At 39.8% G+C, this 27,264-nt stretch overlaps 1 protein-coding gene across 2 annotated transcripts in view; it reads right to left on the bottom strand.

Moving 5' to 3' along the window:
* VEPH1 (ventricular zone expressed PH domain containing 1) overlaps positions 1 to 27,264 on the bottom strand; it is a 145,639-nt gene that overhangs the window by 46,057 nt on the left and 72,318 nt on the right. For both annotated transcript variants that reach the window (XM_054039306.1, XM_054039308.1), the window contains exons 8-9: positions 18,282 to 18,491; positions 15,380 to 15,774 (exon numbers count right to left, since the gene is read on the bottom strand). In XM_054039306.1, coding sequence (XP_053895281.1) covers positions 15,380 to 15,774; positions 18,282 to 18,491 — 605 coding nt within the window. The remainder of the gene's footprint in view (positions 1 to 15,379; positions 15,775 to 18,281; positions 18,492 to 27,264) is intronic.

Raw genomic sequence — 27,264 nt, forward strand, 5'->3', positions numbered from 1 at the left:
CATCAGTTTTCCTCCATGAGAAAGATAGCCGACATCCACTCTGTCTTCATTAGGTGTGTGTGTGTGTGTGTGTGTGTGTGTGTGTGTGTGTGTGTGCGTGTGTGTGTGTGAGAGAGAGAGAGAGAGAGAGAGAGAGAGAGACTGCTGTGCTACTTTCCTAACAGCTGCTATCCATAGGGTGGAATAGCAGACAGTCCTCCTTGCTGGTTGATGGAGCCACTGGCTCCATATATATGCAAACATGCCATTCCTGACATGCTATTCCTGACATGCTCAAGTGACCTTCTTGTGCCAGTTTAAGCAGGGCCAGTTCAGAAACCTTTTTGGGGGGTGAACAGGGGTGTGCAGATACCCCTGTATAACTGCTCACCCAGTGGGCTTCATGTGCAGCCCCTCTGAAATCATAGTCCTTTGCACCCAGGGGCATATCGTCCTTAGTGACTGACTAGGAAAAGACACAACTTTTCTAAACTCCCCAAGCTTCACTGCAACAGAAGGAAGAGCATACCGCCTTTCTATAGCTTTGTCCATTGGCGCATTTTACTGCCAGAACTATGCATTTAGGTCTTGACTTCTTTGTTTCGGTCTTCACCGAGAAGTCTGAAGGAATGCCTAAAATAGTGAATGCTAATAGGAAGGGGGGTAGGTTTAGCAGATAAAATAAAAAAAGAACAAGTTAAAAATCACTTAGAAAAGTTAGATGCCTGCAAGTCACCAGGGCCTGATGAAATGCATCCTACAATACTCAAGGAGCTAATAGAGGAGGTATCTGAGCCTCTAGCTATTATCTTTGGAAAATCACAGGAGATGGGAGAGATTCCAGAAGACTGGAAAAGGGCAAATATAGTGCCTATCTATAAAAAGGGAAATAAAAACAACCCAGGAAACTACAGACCAGTTAGTTTAACTTCTGTGCCAGGGAAGCTAATGGAGCAAGTAATTAAGGAAATCATCTGCAAACACTTGGAAGGTGATAGGGAACAGCCAGCATGGATTTGTAAAGAACAAATCATGTCAAACCAATCTGATAGCTTTCTTCGATAGGATAACGAGTCTTGTGGATAAGGGAGAAGCTGTGGATGTGGTATACCTAGACTTTAGTAAGCATTTGATACGGTCTTGCATGATATTCTTATTGATAAACTAGGCAAATACAATTTAGATGGGGCTACTATAAGGTGGGTGCATAACTGGCTGGATAACCATGCTCAGAGAGTTGTTATTAATGGTTCCCAATCCTGCTGGAAAGGCATAACAAGTGGGGTTCTGCAGGGGTCTGTTTTGGGACTGGCTCTGTTCAATATCTTCATTAACGACTTAAATATTGGCATAGAAAGTATGCTTATTAAGTTTGCGGATGATACCAAACTGGGAGGGATTGCAACTGCTTTGGAGGACAGGGTCATAATTCAAAATGATCTGGACAAATTGGAGAAATGATCTGAGGTAAACAGGATGAAGTTTAACAAAGACAAATGCAAAGTGCTCCACTTAGGAAGAAAAAAAAATCAGTTTCACACATACAGAATGGGAAGAGACTGTCTAGGAAGGAGTACGGCAGAAAGGGATCTAGGGGTTATAGTGGACCACAAGCTAAATATGAGTCAACAGTGTGATGTTGTTGCAAAAAAAGCAAACATGATTCTGGGATGTATTAATAGGTACGTTGTGAGCAAGACACGAGAAGTCATTCTTCCGCTGTACTCTGTTAGGCCTCAACTGGAGTATTGTGTCCACTTCTGGGCACCACATTTCAAGAAAGATGTGGAGAAATTGGAGAAGGTCCAGAGAAGAGCAACAAGAATGATTAAAGGTCTTGAGAACATGACCTATGAAGGAAGGCTGAAAGAATTGGGTTTGTTTAGTTTGGAAAAGAGAAGACTGAGAGTGGACATGATAGCAGTTTTCAGGTATCTAAAAGGGTGTCACAAGGAGGAGGGAGAAAACTTGTTCACCTTAGCCTCTAAGGATAGAGCAAGAAGCAATGGGCTTAAACTGCAGCAAGGGAGGTTTAGGTTGGACATTAGGAAAAAGTTCCTAGCTGTCAGGGTGGTTAAACACTGGAATAAATTGCCTAGGGAGGTTGTGGAATCTCCATCTCTGGAGATATTTAAGAGTAGGTTCGATAAATGTCTATCAGGGATGGTCTAGACAGTATTTGGTCCTGCCATGAGGGCAGGGGACTGGACTCGATGACCTCTCAAGGTCCCTTCCAGTCCTAGACTCTATGAATCTATGAAAGCGTGTAAGCATATGCATAATCCCGTTTAAGTCACTGGGACCACTCGCATGTGTGTAGTTATGCATGTTTAAGCACATGCTTTGGTAGATTAGAGCTTTAACCTATTTCCAATGGTGTTATTAGTATTATAGGTTTTAGATTCTGTATTAAAATGTAACTATTCACACTAATATGAGAGTCAGTGGAGAGAACTTGTGGCATATCACACTCAGTAGTACAGCATAATTCATTAATATTGTTTAGTACATTACCATTTTTGGCACAAAATATTCCTGAAAATTGCCAAGCTACCCATAGAAGGCATTTTTTCAAATACCCAGCTACTTCTATACTGATTCTTACCTGCTACATTTTCATATTTAAGAAGCTTATTGAAACAACACATTTTTAGGAGCTGTAATATTACCCCACACAAAGATTTTCCTTCTCATCTACTATCAGCAGTACTGCTTCAAATACATGTCATTAATTGCCATTTCCTATTGTAACACCTCATCATATAGCTGCATATTTTTAATATAATGCTGCATTTCTATAATCTCTTACCTGGTGCTCCCAAACATACATTACTTAAACCTCACAGTGTCCCTGTGAGGTCGATAACTGTTACTGTGCCCTTTTCACAAGTGGATGAAAGTTAAGGGATTTGTCCATACTCAGGCCTAGTCTACACTGGGATGGGGAAGGGAGAGGATTGATCTAAGTTACGCAACTTCAGCTACGTGAATAACGTAGCTCCCCCGTTGACTCTGCCTGCACCTCTCATGGCGCTGGAGTACAGGAGTGGACAGGAGAGCGCTCGGGGGTCAATTTATCATGTCTAGACTAGATGAGATAAATCGACCACCGCTGGATCGATCGCTGCCCACTGATCCGGTGTGTAGTATAGACATACCCTTAATAGCCTGGGACAGAACCTGTGTGCGTTCATACTCCTGCTCTAACCAATAGACGGCCCATTCCATCTCATAATGAGAGTTACTTTTTACCTTTATATTATAGATACATAGTTTATAAGTATTTGTGTGACATTCATGTTAGACAATTTATTACCAAAATACACTTTTGCTTGTAAAGCACCTGCACACAATGAATACAGATGAACAAATTTGGGTTAAAATTTCCAGATCCAGAGACTCAGACTTTCTCACTATCCAGATGTCTAATGTCCCACATAATTCATAAGGTTTCATCATCTCAGGATCTGGAGTTTGCCTTGCTGCAACTTCAGCTCTGTCCTCTATCAGTTTTAGACCTATGTAGCTATCAAATTGCTTATGACTTCCATATTTGGCTATACCTCTGAAAAAGATTAGTTGTTAAGGAATTCTGTGACTTCCCAACTGAGCTGTACATATACTAAATTGGACACTTACCCCAGTCCTATCACTGTGATGCTTTGAAAAGCACCATGAATCAAAGGTATCTAGGGTATAATTCCTACTGACGTCAGTGGCATTTACTACAGAGATATGTTTGACCCAACAGACCAAAATCTGCTCTCACTCACAGCTCTTCAATTTAAGTTTAGTCACGATCATCCAGATCAAGTCAGTGTATTTGCATCTGTGTACACGTAGCAACTGAGAGCAGGCTTTGGTTACTTAATAGGATATTTTACTCTAAATGTACTTATTAGGTTAGGCAGGAGGTGATGCTTACAAAATAATGTAAAAGGGTCTAAAATAAATCAATTGTAGATATGCATAACACAGTGACAAAGTTTTGCATTCCCATGTTAATAAGATACAAACACACCTGAGCAAAAAGCTTCTTTTATCACCAGTACAAAGTAGGTGAACTGAAGCATGGGGAGAAATGTGCTTGAGAATGATATTGTTCTGTATTCATTTACAGTAAGTACATCCAAGGATATCATGTCCACAAAACAGAGGAATCAGTGATTCTGCTGTGAGGGGCAGTGGGAGCAGGAAACAGGGATATTTCATATCCCAGGCTCATGGTAAAACTGGTCTTCATGGCAGAGTGGCATAGTCCAATATGTAGGCGGTAAGAGAGTGAGTCAGGGGAGGGATGGATGTCTATCACTAGGAGGTTCCTACAAACACACGTGCAGTGAGTGTGCAGAAGGCTCAGCCTTTATTCCAATGCCTGGACTGGAAAAGAATCTGTGGAGAAGATGAAGGGCTACCCCTGCCCTGCCCATGGAGGGGAGGTGAACACTGCTTGCTCAGTTCTTAGGTTGTTCCCCACATGAAGACTCCAAACAATTCACTCTGGCTTTGCACTGATGAAGATGACAAGTTTGTCCCTAAACTGCATATTATCAGTGAGATACAACAATACACATGTGATCCTTGTCAACAACAGGTAATAGTTTTGAAGCAATTCGCCCAACATTTAACAAATCAGAGTCACGCCAAATGCCAGGATTAACTTTCTTTTGATGTTATTTAAAGCAATGAAGTGCTAATACAGCAAAGATGTCTCTGCATCTCTTTAAAATAATTGGCCAAAAATGCGTAATGGAAAAAGGAAGGGGAAAAGTAACAAATTTCCTTGATGATATCATTATATCTTATATTTTAAAACCCCTGAAACTGATTTATACTAGAACTAGTTTAACACTATAAAACTAATTGTCACTTCTAAAAATAGAAAGGAAATTTTTAGCAATTTGAACCAACCTCCAGCTCTCTTAATAACCTGCCCCAGCTGACCTAAATCCAAGTTTATGGAAACATCAACTCAACCTTTAGATTAGTGACTCTACAGACACCTCTATACTAAATTGATTCTTAAAAGCTGTTACTGTGAAAAAACCCAGACGATTCACAGCAGAGACTGACTTATCATATGGCTATTTTAAGAACACTGGCTCAAGGAGTTGGAGGATAGATAAGTTAATATATACTTGAGACAAGATTGTTTAAGATTCCATGTATTTGTTGTTAGTCCAAAAGACACTGCATTGGAAGGGAGGGGAAAGGTCAGGGACAAGACAACATGACATGGGTACGTCCTCACTGCAGAATTAGTTTGGTGATCAGCACTTGGTTGTGAGTGCCCAGGTTGGTCTAACATGGCTATGAGCCACCACCCTGCAAAGTCACTCCACTGCAGTTACGGTGCTGCTGTGCTCACTGATGTAAGGACATCTGGGGTGATGTCTGGGGGACTTCTGGTGTTCTTAGTGCTACAGTAAGATGAGTAAGATGTGATTCTTTCCCAATGAATTGAGAACTTGTCTGCCTTTGGGACAGGAATTGTGGGAAGGCTTTAGAGGACAGCACTCAAGGGATTTAGCCTGCATCCACACTGCAAAGTGAGTGGGTTACCAGCCCAAGAGTAAGCAGCACTCTGGTGTTAACCTATATCCCAGTCTGGACACGTAGTTCTAGTGTAAGCAGCACCACACTTAGGTGAGAGGTTGTGTGTGTGGATGGAAGCTGGGTTAGGGGCAACACCCAAATAAAAGCCTGAGTGAACCCTGCAGTGAGGACAATCCCATAGTTTTGATTCATTTTACAAGAAGCTTATACATATAAAATTTTACTGGTGAGTATTTTATGTATTAGACTGAACAGCTGAATGGCTGTCAGTTATGTCACATTCATATTAATAATCCCCCCTCAAATTAAAGAGTATGGGACCCTTTTCTCTGGGTAGAGGCATGCTCATATATGTAAAGGATTTTGGTTCAAACAGCTAGACCAAGAGATGTAGGAATAATGGATTTAACACTATTTGAAACACATATACAGAGGCAATAGAAATATAAATAATTGATGAACCAAAACGACAACAATAAAGGATATCGAAGGGAAAAATTAAAGACCTAACCCAACTCCCACTGAAGCAAATGGGGAAACTCTCCATTGACTTCAACGGGGATCAGTCTGTAAATATATGTCATAACTCAGTGCAACAGCAAAGCTACATTAAGCCAGGCCCACTAACCGCAGTCAAAACATATTTCTCACCACATCTGTCTGAAGATCTCAAACTGTTAGCAAAGCAATAACCACCATTTTGTTTTTGCAAGACACAGGAGCAGAGATATTACAGTTTTTAACATAATTAATCATTCAGTGACTGGGCTAGGGAAAAAAAGCAAAAGAAGTTAGCAATGTAAGGTCATTAGAGTCACTGCTTGATATTTACCTCAGTTTAACTGGTCATTGGATTAGAGATAATACTAGACACTGATCTTGCAAACACCTATGTACATGCATAACTTTATGTGAATAGTCCCACTAGTTTAACTTTACTCTGATGAGTAAATTTCATTTATGTACACATGTGTTTGCAGGATCAAGTCTTTAGAAGGAAACAGAAGCAGCCATAAGCAGTGAAATTTTTCAAAACTTCAGTTTTAAACCATTTTCCCCTTCACTGCTTTCCTTTACCTATCTCATTTCTTTTGTTCTGAAGATGGAAACAATAGAATACATTTTTAGAAAAGAATAAGGGAAAAGGGAATTTTTAAATGTCATCCTCAAGAGAGGCCCTTTGTTCTTCATCTTGATTTTGAGCACTAGCAGTTTTTCAGTTTGGCAGATTATTGTGTGTTGTCACAACTGAGGCAGAGATATTTCACCTCCAGTATACTCACTTGAAATGTTCCTGGAGAAGATATGGTTATATGGACATCCAGAAGGGCAAACTCAGCTTTTAGTGTAGTAAACTTGATTCTCTGAATATGAATGGCAAAAGCCACATCTGGAAACATATGGATCTGTATAGCTTTATAATGCTTTTTCCTCCTCCCCCCCCCTCCTTCCCCACGCCCCATTATACTGAAAATCTAAGTCAATTGCATACCAAGTAGAAACAGGCAGTGAAAAGGCATCTTTGTTGCAGGGTCCCGTCTTCAAAGCTGAAGAATGTTTATCTGATTTCTATTTATAATGATGAGCCAGCTCAAAAGAGCATCTACCGAAAGCCAGTGGGGAACAGCAGGACTTATTGCTGCTGGAGATAGAGAGAGGACCCCGAGGCCTAGGGTTGGTTTGCATCCCAGACTGGGAGAGTCTGCTGTTTTGCTGTTGTTGCTGCTTACATTAGCTTGTTTGGACTCCCTTTGAGGAACATCTTTGCTGACTGTGTTTTCTTTCTCCTGATTACAGTCCGATTCCCTTCCTGTCCCTCTCCTAAAGGAAGCAAGAGCTCTCACAGTTCCATAGCCTCATCACACTCCCATCTTCTCTGCAACAGAAACCCTCCCCTTCTTCCAAAGGGCTGCTGGATCCACCTTCCTTCCTTTAAGCCCCAGGCCCTCTCCACTCTGGACTTGGTGCCAGTTCCTCCCTAACTCCTGCCTTACCTTTCAGTGAAACCTGCCTTACCCCATCTGGTCCATGAGCCAAGGGAGGGGTCAAGAACTAGTAGCAGGAGCAAGCAGGTTATCCCAGCCATGCTGGCTGGGGGAGAAGTATAGTTCCAGTCAGTGGGGAGGCTGGTTGCATCAGTACTTGCTCCTCCTAAGAGTCCAGATCTAACTCACCTCCCAGCAGCCAAAATTCCTGTTTCCTTCGCAGCACAGTGCCCAAGACCCCTCACAGGGAATTAGCCCATTGCCAGGCAAGATCCACCTAGAGATTAGTTCATTTCCTATGTTTAAATTAATGGTTCCAATTACTGTACTAGAATGAACATGCACTTGATTTGCTAGTTTTCACTATGATCACACATCTGTGCAGGCTGCAGGCAGGAGTGTGTTAGTGCTCCTATTACAATCCTTGCAGAGCTGGGATTCCACTGAAACCTGATGACCACAATCAATGCCCACAACAAAGCCATTCTGTATATTAACACTTCAGTTTTCACAGTGCATACATTTTTAGATTTTGGATGAGTCTGGGACTTAATACTAGTCCCAAATAATATGATGCCAACTAATACATTTTGGCATAGGCAAAAATGTCTAGAAACATTGGCCTGTGTCTCTGTAACTTTGTGGTCATAGTGAATTAGCAGAGGCCCATGTGTTCTAAATCAATGTTTGGCTTATGGCATGTTTAAATTTATCAAAAGAGTGCAGAGGCAAACACTGCAGGGGAGCTGTGATCTTTTCCATCTAGTCTGTCATATGGTACTAATTATCTCTCAATTCAGCATAAAACATAACAACCCCCAGATTTAGGTTCAGAGCACTGCAAACTAGATCCCCCCCCCACCTTAAGGAATTTCTGTCATAAATCCTATACAATTTTTGCTGTTTATATTTTATCCTGTAGAACTACCAAGAATCAGAAGTGACTTACAACTGGCACAGCATATGCAGAATGTTATAATATTTTCATAGAATGGCATTACATTTCCAATCTGATTTTGATGTTAATTCAATACCAAGCTTGCCTTTGAATGATACATTAGAAATCCTTAAGCTCTGTCCCTGGAAAAAAAAGTTTAATCTCTGGTCAGAGATGTGCAGATTCTAAAATATCCTCCATATATAGGCACTCTCAAATGTTTTCTTTCTGATGGGTCACCTGCCACACAAATTACCTGTAAGGATTTGGGATGTGGGTACTATAATGGTAGTATTATATCAATTATCTGAAAGGAAACATTGTCCTTCCTTCACCAATTGTAAACAGACAACTGCAATTGTTGTATGGGTATAGCGAGGAGTTGTTAGGCACAGCAGAGAGAGCATGAGAAAAAAAGAGAAAAAGATGTCTTGGAATGTGAAGCATCTGGTACTGGCCAGTTTCACAGACAGGGTATGCACTAGATGGATTGCTAGTCGGATCTGCTAGGGCAATTCCTATGACACAAATGTGTACAATAAGGGTGATGGTAATGGCATAAATAAGGGGACTAATATCACAGATGCAATCATCCTAAGTGGTAATTGAGAAGACTAAAAAGTAAGCCCAGTCGATGGCTGTGAGTCTTGCACAGGGACTGGAGGAATCAGTCAATGCTAAATTTTCTAAAAAGAAATAAAGGTAGTTTCAGCTCTAAGCTAATTTGCTGTAGTCCTCATTGAGTTTACTCTGAAAGTTCATGACACTGAATAGAATGATAATACTTCCCGCTGGCATAGCACCTTTAACCTAGGGATCTCAGAGTGCTTTACTACACTCATTATTACCCCTATTTTTCCAGACGAGTAAACAGAGACACAGAGTGGTAAAGTGGTTAAGTGACCTTTCAAAGGGCACACAGTAGGGTCAATGAACAGTCTGTGAACAGTACCCAGGAGTTAATGTTGAGTCTCCTGTTCTTAATCACTCAATTTACAGAGAAACTGAGGTGGCTGGAAATTCTAGCTAACATAAACTTAAACTTAATAAAAGGACTGGGGAGTACTCAGGAAATTATAGACCAGGGAATCTGGCCTTTGAGATAAGCAAGATCCTTGAACACTGATAATATATAAGATCACAAAGCATATGGAGAAGTATGAGCTGCTGAAAACTACTTTGCTTTGTTTAATAAAGGGTAAAATCATGTGATAAATACGGTGAAAATTTTCAAGGAAAAATTCAGAGGGTTAAATAAGGGTGAAGTGATGGACATAATATACAGGAATGTCTAAAAGGCATATAAGGTATGGAAAAGAAGCAAACATGGGTAAACTGGTTCAAAACAACTGAACCAAATATTCAACCCCAAATGGAAGCAAACCCAAATCAATTAATTTTGTAGGTTTCAGATGACTTCCTTCTGGCACTATACCAAAATGTAGAGCTTAGCTCCAAATATTCACTCATGCCAACACATTAACTTTGTTCTATTTTGACCTTAAGCACTTGCAACCATACCCTGAACTTGACCATGGTCTCAGGCCCGCTCCACAATCAAGCCAGCCATCCAGCTTCATTTCCAATCAAAGTTCCCCTGAATCAATTGCTCTTCAGGCTGATGTAGTTAAGGCACATCCATTTCATAGCCAACAATACACAAGTTTACTGAGGTGGCCTGCCTCATGTCCAGCCACCTTTGATTGCCCTAACCTGATGGATCAGGTACCCATTCTGCAGCTATGTGAATTGGAGGTGGCCTTTCAATGTGAGATCAAGCAAGATGCAAACCCATGACCTTCTGGAATGTAGTCAAGCACCTTAACCACTAGCCACCACACCTCCGATCTCTAGGGTGTAATAATTAGATCACTGATTCAGTTCAAAATCTGAACCTTCTTTGGGCCTAAACACCCCAGAATGCACTGCACCCTACAAAATGTGAGAACACAGCTGAGGAAAATGGTGATTGTTTTTGTTTGTTTGTTCAATATATAGGGGCAGCTCCTCAGCTAGTGTAAACTAACAATATATACCATCTGAGGATCTGAGCCCACAGTTTTCAACCTGAGTGTCCCTTTAAGATTGTAAAGTTCAATGTACAAATCAATATTACAGGGATTCTGAAATACCATATAAAGAAATATTACAATCCATAGAGATTGAGTAATACTACTGGCTGAGTGTATAAATCAATAAGGAGTCTGCAAAACACATGTTGTAAAGCACGAATACTGCTATGCAAAGATTATGAAATACACATGGAGTGTGCAAACCAATAGTAAAGAAACTTGGTCAAAACACAGTGTAACAGATCAGAGAAATACATATGTATGTATGTATGGTAGGTCAATCTATTTATTTATTCATGTCAGGATACAAAGAGAATGAATGAATGATCAGCCACTATCCATTATTCACATCCTTGCTAGGAAGAGTAACATAAAGTTAGAAACATGGGCCCGATTCTCTTCACACTAGTTTTAGACTGGTATAATGCCACTAACTTCAATGGAGTTATTCCCATTTGACTGGCTTGAATAGAGTTAGACCCACTGTCAAACTCACCAGAAGAAAGATGGTGGGGAGGGGTGTTGATTGGCATTTTCAAGGTGCTGAAAGGGGTGAGGAAGGTAGACGTTTCTACAAACCCTTTAAACTGCTAAATACTAGGAGATAAATTCTGCATTTGGATCCCTGTATGCAATTCCCACTGAAGTCAAGGTTGTCCCATGCCTATAACCAGGACAAGAATTTAGCCTTAGGACTCAGGGACACAGATTTTTTTTAAAAAATTAAGGAAAATGACAGACAAAATGAAAATTGTTGCAAAGCTTTTTCACACAGATGACAAACTTTACCTACAGCACCAGCAGAGGCAACTAGATTATATACAACAAATATGTGAGGTAGTGATGGCCAGCCAGGCCCTCACTTCTAGAATTCAAAACTACAGCTTAGATAAGGGAGTTTGCTAAGTGGTGATCTTCACCACTGCTTCTCTAAGACCTTCCCAAGAAGTTCCTTCTGGACCTACAGGAAGCTCTGCCCTCTACCAGGGAACTGATTTATTAGGGTTGGGCAGAAATCATGTTCAGCTTGTGTTTAATGTATTAAGGGATATGCAGGAATAAAGCAGTGTTGGAACAAATCCGTATGGGTTATGGGCACCTGCTGTCACTGCTTATGATACTTTTGAATGATGTGTTTCCAGCTTAAGTGAAAATTCAAGTGATCAGGTTTTGGAAGTACCAGACTGAGATTTTGTAAAGGAAGGGAGTACACACTGTATGTTCAAGAAAGTACTATACGGGATATATTTTGCCCTAAGAAGTTTACACATATTTTATGTTGTGGTCAACAAAAACATAATTTAAATTCTGTATAACTGCAGTACTGTAGGGCCAGATGTTTCCACCCTCACAAACATCAAATAGTACCTTACTCCAGAAACAGCCACACTGAAATCAATGGGACTTTTCACAGTATATGGTATTATTTACAGATTTTAAGACCAGAAGGGACCATTAAATCATCTGACCTCCTGTCTGACATAGACCATAGAATTTCATCCAGTTACTCTGTTGAACCCAATAACTTGTGTTTGGCTAAAGCTTATCTTCCATAAAGGCATCCTCTCTTGATTTGAGGACATCAAGGAATGGAGAATCCACCACCGCCCTTAGTAGTTTGTTTCAATAGTTAGTTACCTTCATTGTTAAAAATGTATGCCTTATTTCTAATTCACCTTGAGTAAGGGTGACAGAATCCAGCCCATAATCTACTGGGTGCTACTTACATCCAATACTGTTCTTTGTTAATTTGTGTGTATAATATACATTAACAGTTATATTTAAAAAGCCCAGGAAAGGACATGACCCAAATCAAGTGTTATTGTTTGGGAACTTGTTGTACTCTCCATTATTGATAAATTGTACTGATTTGTTGCAACATCCTCTTATCCTCCTCGTTGTTTCTTTCCTATTTTGCATATTTAACACACACACCCCCAAAAATTCAACAAATTCCTGCTTAACTGACACAAAATCAACCAAAGATATGTTTTTTAAAAAATCTGAATAATGCACAAATATCTTTATAGAGAATAAAACATGTATAAATTTGAATGATCTCCTGTTATGACATGCGGAAATAACATAGGTCAAATAATTGCCAGATTTTGGACTGAGCAGTTTATGGAATATCTGAAATATTAACAAGTTGTCCCCTGTGTAATGAGCATGAGTGAGTTTCTGTGAATGTATTTAGAATGAGTCACATAAGTCATCTATCTTACTCAACAAATATGTCCTTACTCATCACGTTTCTTCAAGAACTTTAGTTGATGATTTCCCAGGAAATTACAATAGTCTGAATGAATTGTGAAATAATGACTTGCTTAAAACATCACTATAATAGGGCTTTTAATTAGTATGTCACTAAGAGGAAACTGAACAAAATGTTTAAAAATATTCACTATATTAAAAGAAGATATAGACTCACATTTAATTCTTTAGGCAAACTCCCAAGCCAGATTGTTCACTCTCAAACTCCCATTGTCATTTACTGAAACAGTAAGACATACGAATAACTTTGACAATGAGAAGTGTTTCAAACAGCAAAGCTGGACTTTGGAGTATTTTTCCTCAAATTTCTGCAAAAAAACAAACTTGGCAAAAAGTGTCGCTTGCTGGTCAATACTGCTTTTCAACTCCTTGGCCACAAAATAAAGACAGACAGCTGGAAAGGCATTTGATGCACAAATGTCAACGATTGAGACCTGCTTTATGTCTTACTATGGAATGAGATTTTAAGTGATCGGAAATGAAAGCTTTCGTATCAGATTTATTGATTGAACTGAATCATTCAGCTATTTTCTACAATTATTTAGCCTGACTATTAACGCCTTACTCCCACTGGTGATCAATACACCTATTGAAGTAAGTGGGACTACTCACACGAGTAATTGCTCAGCAATGGGAGTAAGATGTTCACAATTAGAGCTGGGCGACATTTGTAAACTCATGCCAAAAAAAACCACCACACACACCAACCATCAATATTTTTTTAGGGCACTGAAACTATTCAGTGAATGTGAACTTAATTCAGCTAATAGTTTTGGCAAACAAAGAAAAACTGAATTTTTTTTGGAAGTCTTGAAAGATTTTCAAAATGAGTCCTGTTGATGTTTTGTTTAGATACAGTTGTTTCTACATGAAATTTCAATTCAAATTGACATTTGAAACATTTCATTCAGCCTGAATAAGAGGTTGGGTTTTATCCAGCATGAAAAAGCAAAGAAAAGAAATCAGTTTGGGTCTGAAATGAATTGTTTGTTAGGGTTTCCCCCCACCCAGCCCCCTCCGGTTTGGCCACTGAACCGAAAAAAAAAAAATCAATTGTTCACTCAGCTCTGTTCACAATCTGGCCTTTAAGAATTTTAATTTGAAAAGGAGTAATGCACTGAGATCAATCCTGCAAGGTAGTGAGCACCTCCACAGGGTGCTCACAGGATCAGGCCCCATTTCATTATTGGCTATCAAGTGCTTGAAAACAATTATCTGTAGACCTGGCTTGACATGAATAATTGGACATAAGGAAGGCCTCACTTCTTAGAAGACAGGCTTAGGGAGGTAAATGATGAGCAGGCTAAAAACACAATGTCCGTGCTAACTAAGATAGGCAAATGGGTCAGTAAGCTGAGTGACAGAATGTCTGAACTAGCTAAGATAAGGGGAGGGAACATCCAGGGAACCATTTACAAAGAACAAGTTAATAATGGACAAGTCCAGAATCCAAAGATAAGCTAAAGAGTAAGTCATGCATGGAAAGTGCGTGGACAGAACATGCAGTACAGGGATTGGTCCCTACAAAGTAACCAAGTCAATCCCAAAACGTGTGATGCAATGTATAGTAAATGCAATGATCTGTGTAAACATATATAAAGGAAGAGTATTGCAGTGTAACTTTGGTTGTGAGATGTATCCTACATTCACCTCTGCGTTTGAGTCATAAGAACGGCCATACTGAGTTACACCAAAGGTTCATCTAGCCCAGTATGATGTCTTCCAACAGTGGCCAATGCCAGGTGCTTCAGAAGTAATGAACAGAACAGGACAGGTAATCAAGTGATCCATCCTCTGTCGCCCATTCCCAGCTAGGGACACCATCCCTGCCCATCCTGACTAATAGTCATTGATGGACCTATCTTCCATGAATTTATCTAGTTCTCTGGTCCACTCACTGTTGCTTTGCTGTATGCCAAATAAAAATACCCAAATGATAAAATGTGGAGTTGAACTGAGTGTTTGGGAAGCCAAGTAGAAAGAGGTCTCAGGGGGGTAGGGAAGGCTCCCAACACTATCCACTGACTCTGCATGATGAAACTGAGAATCATTATAGAGTTCTGATGCAATGGTAAATAAGGGCCCAATTCAAATCCCACTGGGAATCTTTCGACTGACTTCTAGTGGGCTTTGAATCAGAGCGTAGCAGAACACAACACCTTTATTTGAGATTCTGGATCTGATTCTTTTCTGACCTACCCTGATGTAACTCTATTAGCTACACTGATTTATCCTGATGTAAGAAGAGAATCAAACACTGACCCTGAGTCCAATCCAGCATTCTTTGCATGATATTGCATAAACTTCAAAGGGAGTTTTGGGTGTGCAAGGACTGCCAGCATGGGGCCTCTGAAGGATGCACAATATTGCTGAAGGAAAGAACAAAACCTATGAAAGAGGGTTCAAAATGCTGTAGTTTATAACAACGTCATTGTGTAAAAACGTGTTTCATCCAACATAAGAGCTCATGCTTAGAGAATCTTACTTAAGAGTTTGCATGAGTATTGAAGGGTTTTGTTCTTGTTTTAAACTGTTGCTTTAAGTTTCCCATAATTTGAAAGGTTCAGAGCTCTTACCTTCAATAATACACTGATCTGGGCTAGGAATTTTCTTCCCAATCTCCATGACATATGCTTTCACTTTACTAAGATTTTCCTTTAAGTGCAAGTAAAGCTTATCCTGATATTCCACAAGATTTTTTATTGTCTCTGTACTTCCTTCATGGCAGTTTTCTTTAACAGATCCTGGCAAATTTTCTGATTCTGTACATTTGATACTTGGGTGTGAAACTGAAGAATTTTCCAGCTGTGATTCTTCAGTATCTGGACTAAGAGGCAATTTGTCATTTTCTTGGCTAAGATAAATTTCTGTGAAAGAGATGCCAGCTGCTATATCTCCATTGTCCATGTCTTGTCCATTGTCTGAATTCATCCCCTTTGTACGGATTGCATGTAAAGCTAGACTTTTGGACCTGCAATGTAAATAAAGAGAAAGACAAATGGTTTGTGATAGAGATAAGATGGACTACACCATGCTGAAGAATCAGATAACAAGATTTCTGGCCAAATTCTGCTCTCAATTACATATATGCAGCTGCTTTGGTGCAACTCAGAGCAGAATTTGGGCCTAAATATCCTGTTGGTTGGCAAATACAAATAGCTTTTAATAAACCTGTATTTCACAAACAGGTACTCAGAACCCAAATCAAACCGCAACTGTAGTAATAAAAGAAGTCAGACAACAATATCTATATCTCACAACATATTGTGACAAAGTTCCTCCTCTATCTTGGTGGGTCCTGTGCTTATTGGTGGATTTTCTTGCCTCAGAGATTCACTATGTGGGTTGGGGAACAGCCCAGAGACCTTCCCCTCTGGAAGAACCCACAGTCCAGGTCAATTGGGAGGTTTGGGGGGGAACCCAGGCCCGCCCTCTACTCCAGGTTCCAGCCCAGGGCCCTGTGGACTGCAGCTGTCTATAGTGCCTCCTGTAACAGCTGCATGACTTCTCCCAGGGCTACTTCCCCAAGGCCTCCTCCAAACATCTTCCTTATTCTCACCACAGGACCTTCCTCCTGGTGTCTGATAACGCTTGTGCTCCTCAGTCCTCCAGCAGCGCACCCTTTCACTCTCAGCTCCTTGCACCTCTTGCTCCCAGCTCCTCACACTCACACCACAAACTGAAGTGAGCTCCTTTTAAAACGCAGGTGCCCTGATTAGCCTGCCTTAATTGATTCTAGCAGCTTCTTCTTAATTGGCTCCAGGTGTCCTAATTAGCCTACCTGCCTTAACTGGTTCTAGCAGGTTCCTGATTACTCTAGTGCAGCCCCTGCTCTGGTCACCCAGGGAACAGAAAACTACTCATCCAGTGACCAGTATATTTGCCCTCTACCAGACTCCTGTACCCCACTGGTCTGGGTCTGTCACATAATGCATACTAGAGAATGCACCAGTATATCTATTACTCATCACTATAACATCTCAGTATCCAGTCTGTCAATCACATTTTAAAATAATACCATCCAGCAGTGGTTCAAGCAAATCCAGAGTTCTCTCCAAAGTCCTTCAGCTGGGCCACCTTCGCCACAAGCCCCAACATTCAGGAATTGGTTCTCCACTCTCTTGTGTAGTCATTTGCACCAGAGTAAATGAGGTATAAAATGCTACTACTGGTGTGAGTGAAGAATTCTGATTTGGCAGCATTTTACACTCACTTTGAACAGTTGTATATGAGTGCAAAGGTGGAAGGCAATGGAGAATCAAGCCCTCAATGAGCATCCTTCCCCACCACTCCTTTCACAATATGGGAAACTTTAATCCTCAAAGGGGAGCTGGGGAACAGGAAATGAGTACACAACTGGTGAATGTGTCTCTGGAAAGAATTAGGAGAAAAGTGGACATAGGTTCCCTGTTAAAGAGGAGGAGGGTGGAAGCTATGACAGCCCCAGCAGAGGAGATGTCCAAATTCCCAAAAGGCTCAAGTTATCGCCCACCGAACTCTAAGTCAGTATGAAACGGGTCATGCTCCACCCATGCAACATTGCAGCATGAGCAGTAAACATCCCACTAGAATTGGTGAGGCCTGCATGTCCTAGGTGTACATCCTAGTTGCAAGTTTCTTTGGGCTGGCCCTGGTCGCAACACACAACGGGTCTAGGCAGAATCAAATTTAACTTGACACAAAATATCAATCTAGAGTAATTGAGGGCATAATCTGACCCAAAATATTGATACAAATATATTACCTAAACTAACGTTAGAATTGCTATTATTAGTATCCAGGTGAGGTCTTTGAATCTTCATTTCTAGATCAGTAGTTCTCAACCTTTCCAGACTACTGTACCCCTTTCAAGAGGTGGATTTGTCTTGTGTACCCCAAATTTCACCTCACTTGCTTAAAAATCAGACATAAAAATACAAAAGTGTCACAGCACACTACTACTGAAAAATTGCTTTGCCCAAGATGACACTGAAAAATTACTGACTTTCTAATTTTTACCATATAATTATAAAATAAATTGCAACCCCCCAGATTGAGAAACACTGATATAGTATATATAGAGCAGTATAAACAAGTCATTGTCTGTATGAAATTTTAGTTTGTACTGACTTTGCTAGTGTTTTTCATGTAGCCTTTTGTAAAACTAGACAAATATCTAGATGAGTTGATGTACTCCCTGGAATACCTCTGCATACCCTCAGGGATATGCATCCTCCTGGTGGAGAACCACTGTTCTAGAGTGTTCTGTAAACAAACATGTTCCTCTTCCTTCTCTATGGTCATGTTAGGACAGGTTAAATACATAATTTAGAAATATCTTATCCAGCTCTGAGATGCCCTGACAAGCGATCTGGTTAGAATTAGACTCATGGTGCCCACAGGTATACTATAATTGAACTATTCCCTTAATGTTTGGATAAAGATTTATTGCAAGACTGATATGCATGAAAGTCAGTCATGCATTTTACAGAATCATACCTGTTAAATCTCATATCCTTCCTTTCTTCTTTAGAAACCTGGCCTAAACTATATCTACGCACAGAGCCAGGAGTACTGTTGTCAATATTTATTTTTTCTTCAAAAGCCTGTATTTTAACTTGAAGCTTTTCATCCTCTTCATTTTCATTCATAACTGATTTTAAATCATCCAACTGTACAGGAGATTCTGTTTCAGCATCATTTTCTGTCCTGAAGAAGAAAACATCAGGGGTTTAACACGGTCATGCTTTGCCCAAGATGACACTGACAGTGTCTCTCTTACTTTGAACCACATACTGTATCTGGTAAAATAATTGTGTGTCAGTAGTGAATTTCTTAGAACTTGATTAATCATTTTTGGAAACAGCTTTCAGCTCAATATCTATGTCAAAAGGATTAGAAACATTAAATATCTATGACAACACTGGATTAGAAATAGCATGCAATATATCTGCAAAGGTAAAAACCACACTTCCTCTTGATATGGCCTCAACCACATTCCCACCAGCAAACCTCTCAGGGAAATGTTTTTCAGTTGAATTTAGGCCAATCCTACAAAGCTACTAAACAACCATTTATTACAGCATACTTATAAACCAACAGCAGAGCTCACAGTGGAGCCTGTGAATATTTGTGGTTTTACAAAATTGCACATGCACTTTCTCCTGAATAATTGTACTCTGAGTAAGAAGAACATATTTCAAAACTCAGCACATGGGAAGAAACTGGTTTAGAGAAAGTTTTAAGTAATCTGACTCACGTTCAGCAAAAGAAATCCCAGAATACTTAAAATGGGTTTATTTAGAAGTCTGTGCAGCTCGAGTTTCTATTTAATAGAACAAAATGGTTAAAATGTACATCGTCATTAAAATTTTCAAGCACAGAGTTGAATAAACTCTGTGCAATAATCAATTTGGATTTAAAGCACCAGTTAGCATGAAGTTATCACTCTTAAAAACATAGGACCTAATTCTGCCCTCAAACATACCTGTGAACCTCATTGATTTCACAGCACTGATAAAAATGATTGTCCTAATGATGACGCTGTCATATCATTAGTGATGAATTCAGTCTGCAGTTGATTTCAGTGGAGTTACATGGGGGTAACTAACAGTAGAATAATTTGCACCTGCCAAACTACCCTGACATGGAGGGAGCCCATTGAAAGCAGGTAATGAGATCCAATCCTAAATGAATCCACTTTCTAACCCCCTACCAATGGGGGTCACAGAGGAGCTGCAGCTGTTATTCCAGCTCATAGGCTAGTGTAGCAGCAGTGGACAGGTGACATTGCAGCTCTGCAGCCCTTCCAGCAGCTCATAGACTCATAGACTTTAAGGTCAGAAGGGACCATTATGATCATCTGGTCTGACCTCCTGCATGCTGCAGGCCACAAAACCGTCCCTACCCTTTCCTTGACTCTGCTAATGAAGTCCCCAAATCCTGTGTTTTAGTGACTTCAATTGGCAGAGAACCCTCCTGCTAGAGATCCCTGCCCCATGCTGCGGAGGAAGGCGAAAAACCTCCAGGGCCTCAGCCAATCTACCCTGGAGGAAAATTCCTTCCCGACCCCAAATATGGCGATCAGTAGAACCCCGAGCATGTAGGCAAGAGTCTCCAGCCTGACCCTTGTTAGCCATTATACTATTTACCTGCCTTTGCTGTGGGGAAGCAGGGGCGGCCCTAGACTAGCTGCCAGCAACTGGCGCCCTAGGCGAAGCATGCAATCAGCGCCCCCACCCCCAAACCCCAAGGGCAGATCTAGCCTGAGGTTTTTGGTAAACTGGGAAACATTTTGCTTCTTTTTTCCTTTTAATGTTTTTTAAGCATTTTTTTTAAACAGAGGCTTAATTATGCGGTTTGTCAGTCTGTCCAACCAATGTTTCTGAGATCAGATAAAACAGAGACATGAAATTTTCAGAATAGATTTGTACATGACAGCTAGATGATATTTCAGTCCAATTTCAAATAAAAATGCATTAAAAATGTTAATTATAATTTTTATTATTACAAATCCAAAATCATCCATTACGCTATCCTGCTTTAACTGCCATTACCACCACATCCAATATAGAAAGAAATAAGAGAACTCTTCAGTGAACTTTAACCTGTATTTACAAAACACTCTGTGCTCTTAAAACATGACTTTTCTTCCTTTAAGTTTTGAAAATTCAGTCACTAGTTCTTTTAGATCTAGTTTTCCAGCTATTTCATGCTCTATGGACATTCTGGCAAGTCCAACAAGTCTCTCTTGCACCATTGTTGAATGCCGATATGTTTTTATCAATTTTAACTTTGAGAAGCAGCGTTCCCCACTAGCTACGGAAACTGGTAAAGTTAAAAGAATGCGTAGAGCTATAAAAATGTTTGGAAAACTATCTGAGAGTTTATTTTCACTAACAAACTTCAGTACTTCTTCAGGAGTGGAATGTTTCTTAAGTCGTCTTGAAAAAGCCTGAAGCTCACTACACAAATCTGTAGCATCAATGTCTTTTGAATTTTCATGAGTCAATGCCGACTCCAGTTTTAAACAAAATTCTCTTATCTGTTTTGTTGTTTTCTTTTGCAAGCTGTGGATATCATATAGAAAGCCAATACTGACTCTAGCTGCTGAATCTGTTGAAATCTTTTGTCAGCCGAGTGACTAGCAGTATCAAGGACTGTGAAGTAGAAATTCACTTTGAACCTTCGTTTTGGTTTCTGAAAGCGTGTGTCTCGTCCTTCATACGAAAACTGCTGTTTCTTTTGCCAAATGTGAACTGCCTCTGGTTCAAATTCTGTCGGAAAGTCTATTTCTTCAGCAAGCTCAAGAGAATCTACCAGTATTCTTTCAAACCCTTCATCACTTCTGAATTCCTCCAGAATATTTTTAGTTTGCTGCAGTTTTTGAATAGCAGAATGTATGTTCAAATTCTTTTCCTGAAGCTGCTTACTAGTGAGGTTAATCTCGAAAAGGATATTATTATACCACAAAATGAGTGAAGTCACAAATTTGAATTTGGAAAGGCCATTTGCAAGAGCTTCTGCATCTGAATGTGCCATATTGCCAGATGATCCAGTAAAGGTAGTATCATCAGAAATTTCAATTAGGGCATCATAAATGTTTCCAAGTTCATAGTAAAGAGGCTTCAAAACATCAGTGTGACTCTCCCATCTTGTCTAAGTGGTTTCACAGTTAGAGAATTCATACGGCGAGTCAGAATCTCCCAACGGCGTGTTGAGCCTGAGAAAAACACGTAAACACGTTGCACCAGGTCAAAGAAACTGCTTGCCTCCAAACAGCATCTAGCAGCATCATTGACAACCAAATTCAGAGAATGCACACTGCAAGGAACGAAAAAGGCCCTAGGATTGATTTCCAACATTCTCCTTTGCCCACCATTGTCTTTACCCTTCATATTACTCCAATTATCATAGCCTTGGCCATGTACGTTTTCAATAGATAATGACATTGTTTCAAGCTCTTGTATAATAGTTTCAGTCATAAATGCTCCAGTCATCTCCTTCAGTGGTACGAAACCCAAAAAATGTTCCTTTAAGAGCACTTCAACATTCTCTTCATATGCAGACTTTTCCATATCCACAAAATGAATGATCATCGTCATTTGTTCAACATGACTCACATCTGGTGTACAGTCCAGTATTATTGAAAAGTATTTTGCAGAATGGGCAGCTTCTACAATTTTCTTTTTAATGGCATTTGCTAGGATTTGAATCAGTTCATTCTGCATATTTTTTCCTAAGTAATGAACCTGGGTTTCATGATCAGTTATTTTACGTAGATGCTCCTTCATGACTGGATCAAACAAAGTGAAGTATTCAACAAATTTTAAAGAGATTCCATTACCCGGAGTATATAATTTTTCATTTTAAGAGAAGATATTTCAGGAAGGATCCCTGCTGTTTTGCTTGGTCCTTTTCCTTCTCAGCCTTTTGTTTATGATACTCAGCTCCTGAGGGTTTTCTTTTTCCTCTTTCTGCCATGGGACATTTGAATATTGTTATGTACTAACTGTGCTCCCGACTGCAAGCATTATAGCGTTATGGATGGCTGACACACCCACCACATGGTTGGCGATTTAAACCACATTGCAGCCATCCCAACGCATCTTTTCACTGCTTAAAGGCTCAATGATTAGTAACATACACTCACTTACCTATTAAAACAGTTAGTTACAGCATTTACATGGAAACAAAATGACCTTTTTCGATGTTATAACCTGACACCAGTTGTTTAGAAATAATCCCCTTCCTCACGGTTACCCGCTTGGAGTGTGACATCATCACTTTTGTAGTCTATTAAGCGTTAACACTGTTACTTTTCTTTTATGGACCTTATTTATTACATGTGAACCAGTTATAACAAAGAAAAGTTCATAATTATACAGCCCCGATAATAACGCTAAGGTTTAATAACGCTTAAAGATACTCACATTTTGGATTTATAATGCTGAAAGATGTTATTCTTTATTCTTTGGCACCAAGAAACACAATTTTCCACAATATTCGCTCGATTCTTAACCATCTACCTGCGACATGTGTTAAAATGACTGACATGTATCAACGCGTGATATCGCCACTCTACATGAATTTCCGGCTATGCAGCCTTGATGTATATTTGAGTTAGGCGTCACTAGCATTGCAGCTCTTGCCGCTGGTGGATGTGTTTCATTGTGGCTGAGTTATTGCTTATCAAAATGGCAGAGTGGGTCATCTTGACCCTATGTCGCAAATTGGAAAGAAAATTCGCTAAAATATTATTTATTTTTGCTGTAAATAAAAGAGCTGACATATTAATAAATTCTCAGAAATGTAGAGAAATGAATTATAATTCATATTGACATCTTCATTATTTTATTTGTATTTTTTTTTTCATCTTTTCCATTTTTTTTCATTGATTTTTTTCCTCGAATTTGGTGCATATGGAATTAGGTGCATCCCTTCAGCCACTGTAGTTTGAACATTTTGAGCTTTGTTTTTATGCAGCAGTGAGGGAACTGAATTTATTATTATTAATCATGTTTACTACAGCAGTGTCTAAGGGCCAACCAAGAATGGGGGCCCATTGTACAAACCCAGAGTAGTAGATGGTCCTTGCCCTGAAGAGGTTACAATCTGAATAGACCAGACAGACATAGGGTGGGGGAAGGGGTAGACCACACGAGCAAAGTGAACTGCGTGATGTCAGCAAGTGGTATGTTAGTTCCATTGTTCTGTGTGTGTGTGTGTGTGTGTGTGTTCATTCTTAGGTGGGGATAAGCTGAAAAAGGAAGAAAAGGGAGGTGAAGGGATCAGGGCAGGGAAGAAGAGGGTAAAACAGACAGGTGTGCAATGAAGCAGAGGTCAAAAGACAGTGAGGGAAGGAGGTGGGTTGGAGCAAACAGCCCATCAGCACAGGATGAAGAATGTTCAGTCAACACTATAGGAAGTTCTCTGAATGCCCAGTGCTCCTTTCCTTGACCACTCCTGTTCCTACCAGCTGGAGTCTGTGGCTGGCTCATCTCTGCAGTTTTTCTCCCCAAAGCCTGATGGTCGGGGGGAAGGGGAGGTCATAGCAGTCCTAGAGAGAGAGTGTATGAGGGGGAGTGTCTCCCCTGAACAGTTCTGGGTGCAGGAGGTGAATTTTACCCTTAATGAACAGAGTGGTACAGCTAAACCATTACTATGTCTTCCCTCTTCAAAGATATGGATATCACTACTATTCTGATGCATCCGATGAAGTGGGTATTTACTCACGAAAGCTTATGCTCCAATATGTCTGTTAGTCTATAAGGTGCCACAGGACTCTTTGTCGCTTACTACTATTCTGGAATACTATTAGGTGTATCATGTGAACAGTCGGTATGTGCCCTTGCTGTTATTTTGTTATAACCAAGTTTCCTGCCTTCTCTTTTGGTGCGAGGCTGCCAACAGGGCCACAAAATTATCAAGACAACAAAATCATGGGAGCAGTATGCACCGTAATTCAGAGGGATGAGTTACCACATTTTACAGGGTCAAAACACACCTATGCCATACTTTAGCCTCTTATGTGTAATATTTATAGATTTCTTAATAACAATCAGAACCCTCCCACAGGGTTAAAGAGGGGAGTGTCAGTATTTTTAACTCTATTCACACATTTAAACATTATATCGTAATTTGAATTTTTTTGATGACCTCTTTTTTCTTTTTTTATAAATGAGTGTCTAAGTGGATAAATTATTAAATGCAAAACAGCTAGGTTTATGGAATGTCACAGATGGGAGTTAAAATGCAGTGTTGCCAAATATAGCAGAATCTTGCTAATTCACATTCATGACTGGAAGGCCTATTGAGAATTTCCAAATATTGCAAATTATTGCTTATGAAAACAAACATATTTAACAGAATTAACCAAGGAAACTGCATCACAAAATGTAATTTTTCATTTGTTTCGATATAGGCAGTTTAGTTTTTTTATGTAGGCAATAGCTCCTGATATAGTAATAAATGTTCTGGAGACCATTTTGTAAAAGTAATGAAGTCTTAGCAATAAGGAACCTCACTAGAGATTTGGCTATCAAATCTTTGCAGAGATGTAGGAGAAGACTTAATCTCACCTACTGTTATCTCTCTAATATATGTATCAATGGTATGCCCATTACCATGTCAACTATGTGCTAATAAAATTATATATAGCAAACCCCCTGTACATTGGGATTTTGGAGTGGGGTATTTGATGGAGCGATCAGGTTTGTGGATTAGAGGAATGTGAGCTAACAAGGCTCTACAGAATTCTGAAATAAGAGCAGACTCTGAGTAAACTACATTTGGTTTGTTTTCACCCCTCCCCACTTGGGACATAATCCATAGCCCACTGAACTCAATGGGAGTCTTTCCATTGGCTTGAATAGACATTGGATCATGCTCTCAAAGGAAATGTTACCATAGTGTTTCTTTCAGGGAAACATTTGGTTCTATTTGTCAGATGTAAACCAACAGTGACTTTGTTAAAAACATGGTTCATTATAACTCAGAAGTCCACATATCAATAGCTTGGCTCAAACTCAACTAGCCTGCCAATACCAGGCTCCTGGGACTTTCAGGATAGCTGGTACTAGTCTTAATGGACAAAACAAAATACTCATCTCTTGGAATATCCTTGGGGGGGCAGGCTTCATTATCTCTCTTCTGTAAGCCCAGGCTCACTGCAGTAACAATGTGACCTTTTGACATGAAGCCATTCTTAACAAGCAGGAAAGATGTAACCAACATGAAATACTTCACTGAGCCTACATACTGTGCATGGCTGGAAGACAGGCGGGCTGTTCTTCTGGCTCCTCCAGTCAAACAACAATAACATTAACAATTGTGTAAAATCTTAGCAAAATTATTGAATACATTACTGACACTGCTGGAGTTGGCCCCACTTACCCCAGAGCTGAATTTGGCCCAGACTGTTTTCAGAAGAAAAGAGATGTAGAAATATCCAAGGAAGTATATAGAACATGTTTGCAGGAAGATTTTGGTGGCACCATATTCTTTATTACTGAATTACTTTTCAACTCTCTATGGTGAGGTATCAAAATATTATACAGGTCACCAGATGATCATAAGGATAATATATTTTTATTTCTATACACCCTCCTCAACCAGGTGCTGAGAATGTAATGCAGCACAATCCAAATACCTTTCAAAAAACACACAAAGGGTGGGATTTGCAAAAGCACGCCATGCTGGCCTACCTCTGCTCCCACTGCAGTTACATGGGAGGATCAGGTTCTACTACCAAGGCTCACCAAGCAAAGGCATAATCACCTCCTGCACTAAGATGCAATAGTAGAATCTCTAAAAGACAGGTCGTATGTAAGCATAGGTAAGTATCAGAGCAATGCTCAAGGATATTGAATAGAGTCAGGGTCTACAGCCTTAAAAGCTTCAAAAATACAGTGTCACCTTACTATCACTCCACCTTAGAGGTAGCTAATGTAAAGACATTCTGTAACTGGGCAGGCATAATCTGTTAATGATTTCTCAAATAATTCTGAACAAGCTATGAGCAATGGAGATGCCCTGCTGTAAGTGCTGCTGCATGTCTTGCTAAGGGAGAATTATTAGAATCAAACTTTATTGTCACTAGAACATGAGCTTTATCCAGTTAAACTTTGTGAACCATATTGTTTCCAAAGCTGATCGCAATGTCACCCTACAGTCCCATATCATCCTATGAATTTCTTAAATACGGCTACAATCCTTTACACCATAACAAACGTTGCTTTAAAGATGGATAAATGGAGGAGAAAATGAAAGGCATATGAATTGTAAATGACACCATATGCCAGACTTTGCTTCTCCTATAAAAAGAAGAAATAATTTCATCCAGCCACTATATAAAAATAAACAACAAAGAGCAGTCTGGCTTGCATGCTTACTTTGTTGTTCCCAGGAATGGTGGTTGGGAAGCTTCACTAGATCCTGTATTTTTTTTTAATTGACCACGACAGACTTCTAAGTTGGATCAGCAGACATTAACATTCTACATTCACTTTTAAAAGTTATCTCTGGGGTGAATGACTTGCCTCTTTGTGATAGTAGGTGGCAATGCTAATAGACCATCACATGATTTTAATGATACTCTCCATCAAATGTATGTAAAATTCCCCATGTCAAATGATTCCAAGCCCACAATTACTTAAAAGAAATCAGTTTTTCCCTATGGAAACATACAATTCCAAAAGGAATGGGTTATTGTTCATGCACACAGATGAAAAATCTATTTTTCTTTCACAGCACAAATACTCTGAATTGCTACTCTTGTTTAAGAAAAACTTTCTGCAATTAAGTAGTTACAGTAGCTCAGGAGCTACTGGGTATATTTCCATGTTCAGGGCCTGATTCTGATCTCACTTACACTAGTACAAATCAATGGTAAATCCAGTGAAGTCAATGGAGTTATACTGTGTACAGTACTTTAACTCCGTTCCTAATTTTTGGTCTACGTTTCGTCTTGCCCCTCATCTAT

Source organism: Malaclemys terrapin, chromosome 9 (assembly GCF_027887155.1).
Source record: "Malaclemys terrapin pileata isolate rMalTer1 chromosome 9, rMalTer1.hap1, whole genome shotgun sequence".
In the NCBI taxonomy this organism is placed as follows: domain Eukaryota; kingdom Metazoa; phylum Chordata; order Testudines; family Emydidae; genus Malaclemys; species Malaclemys terrapin.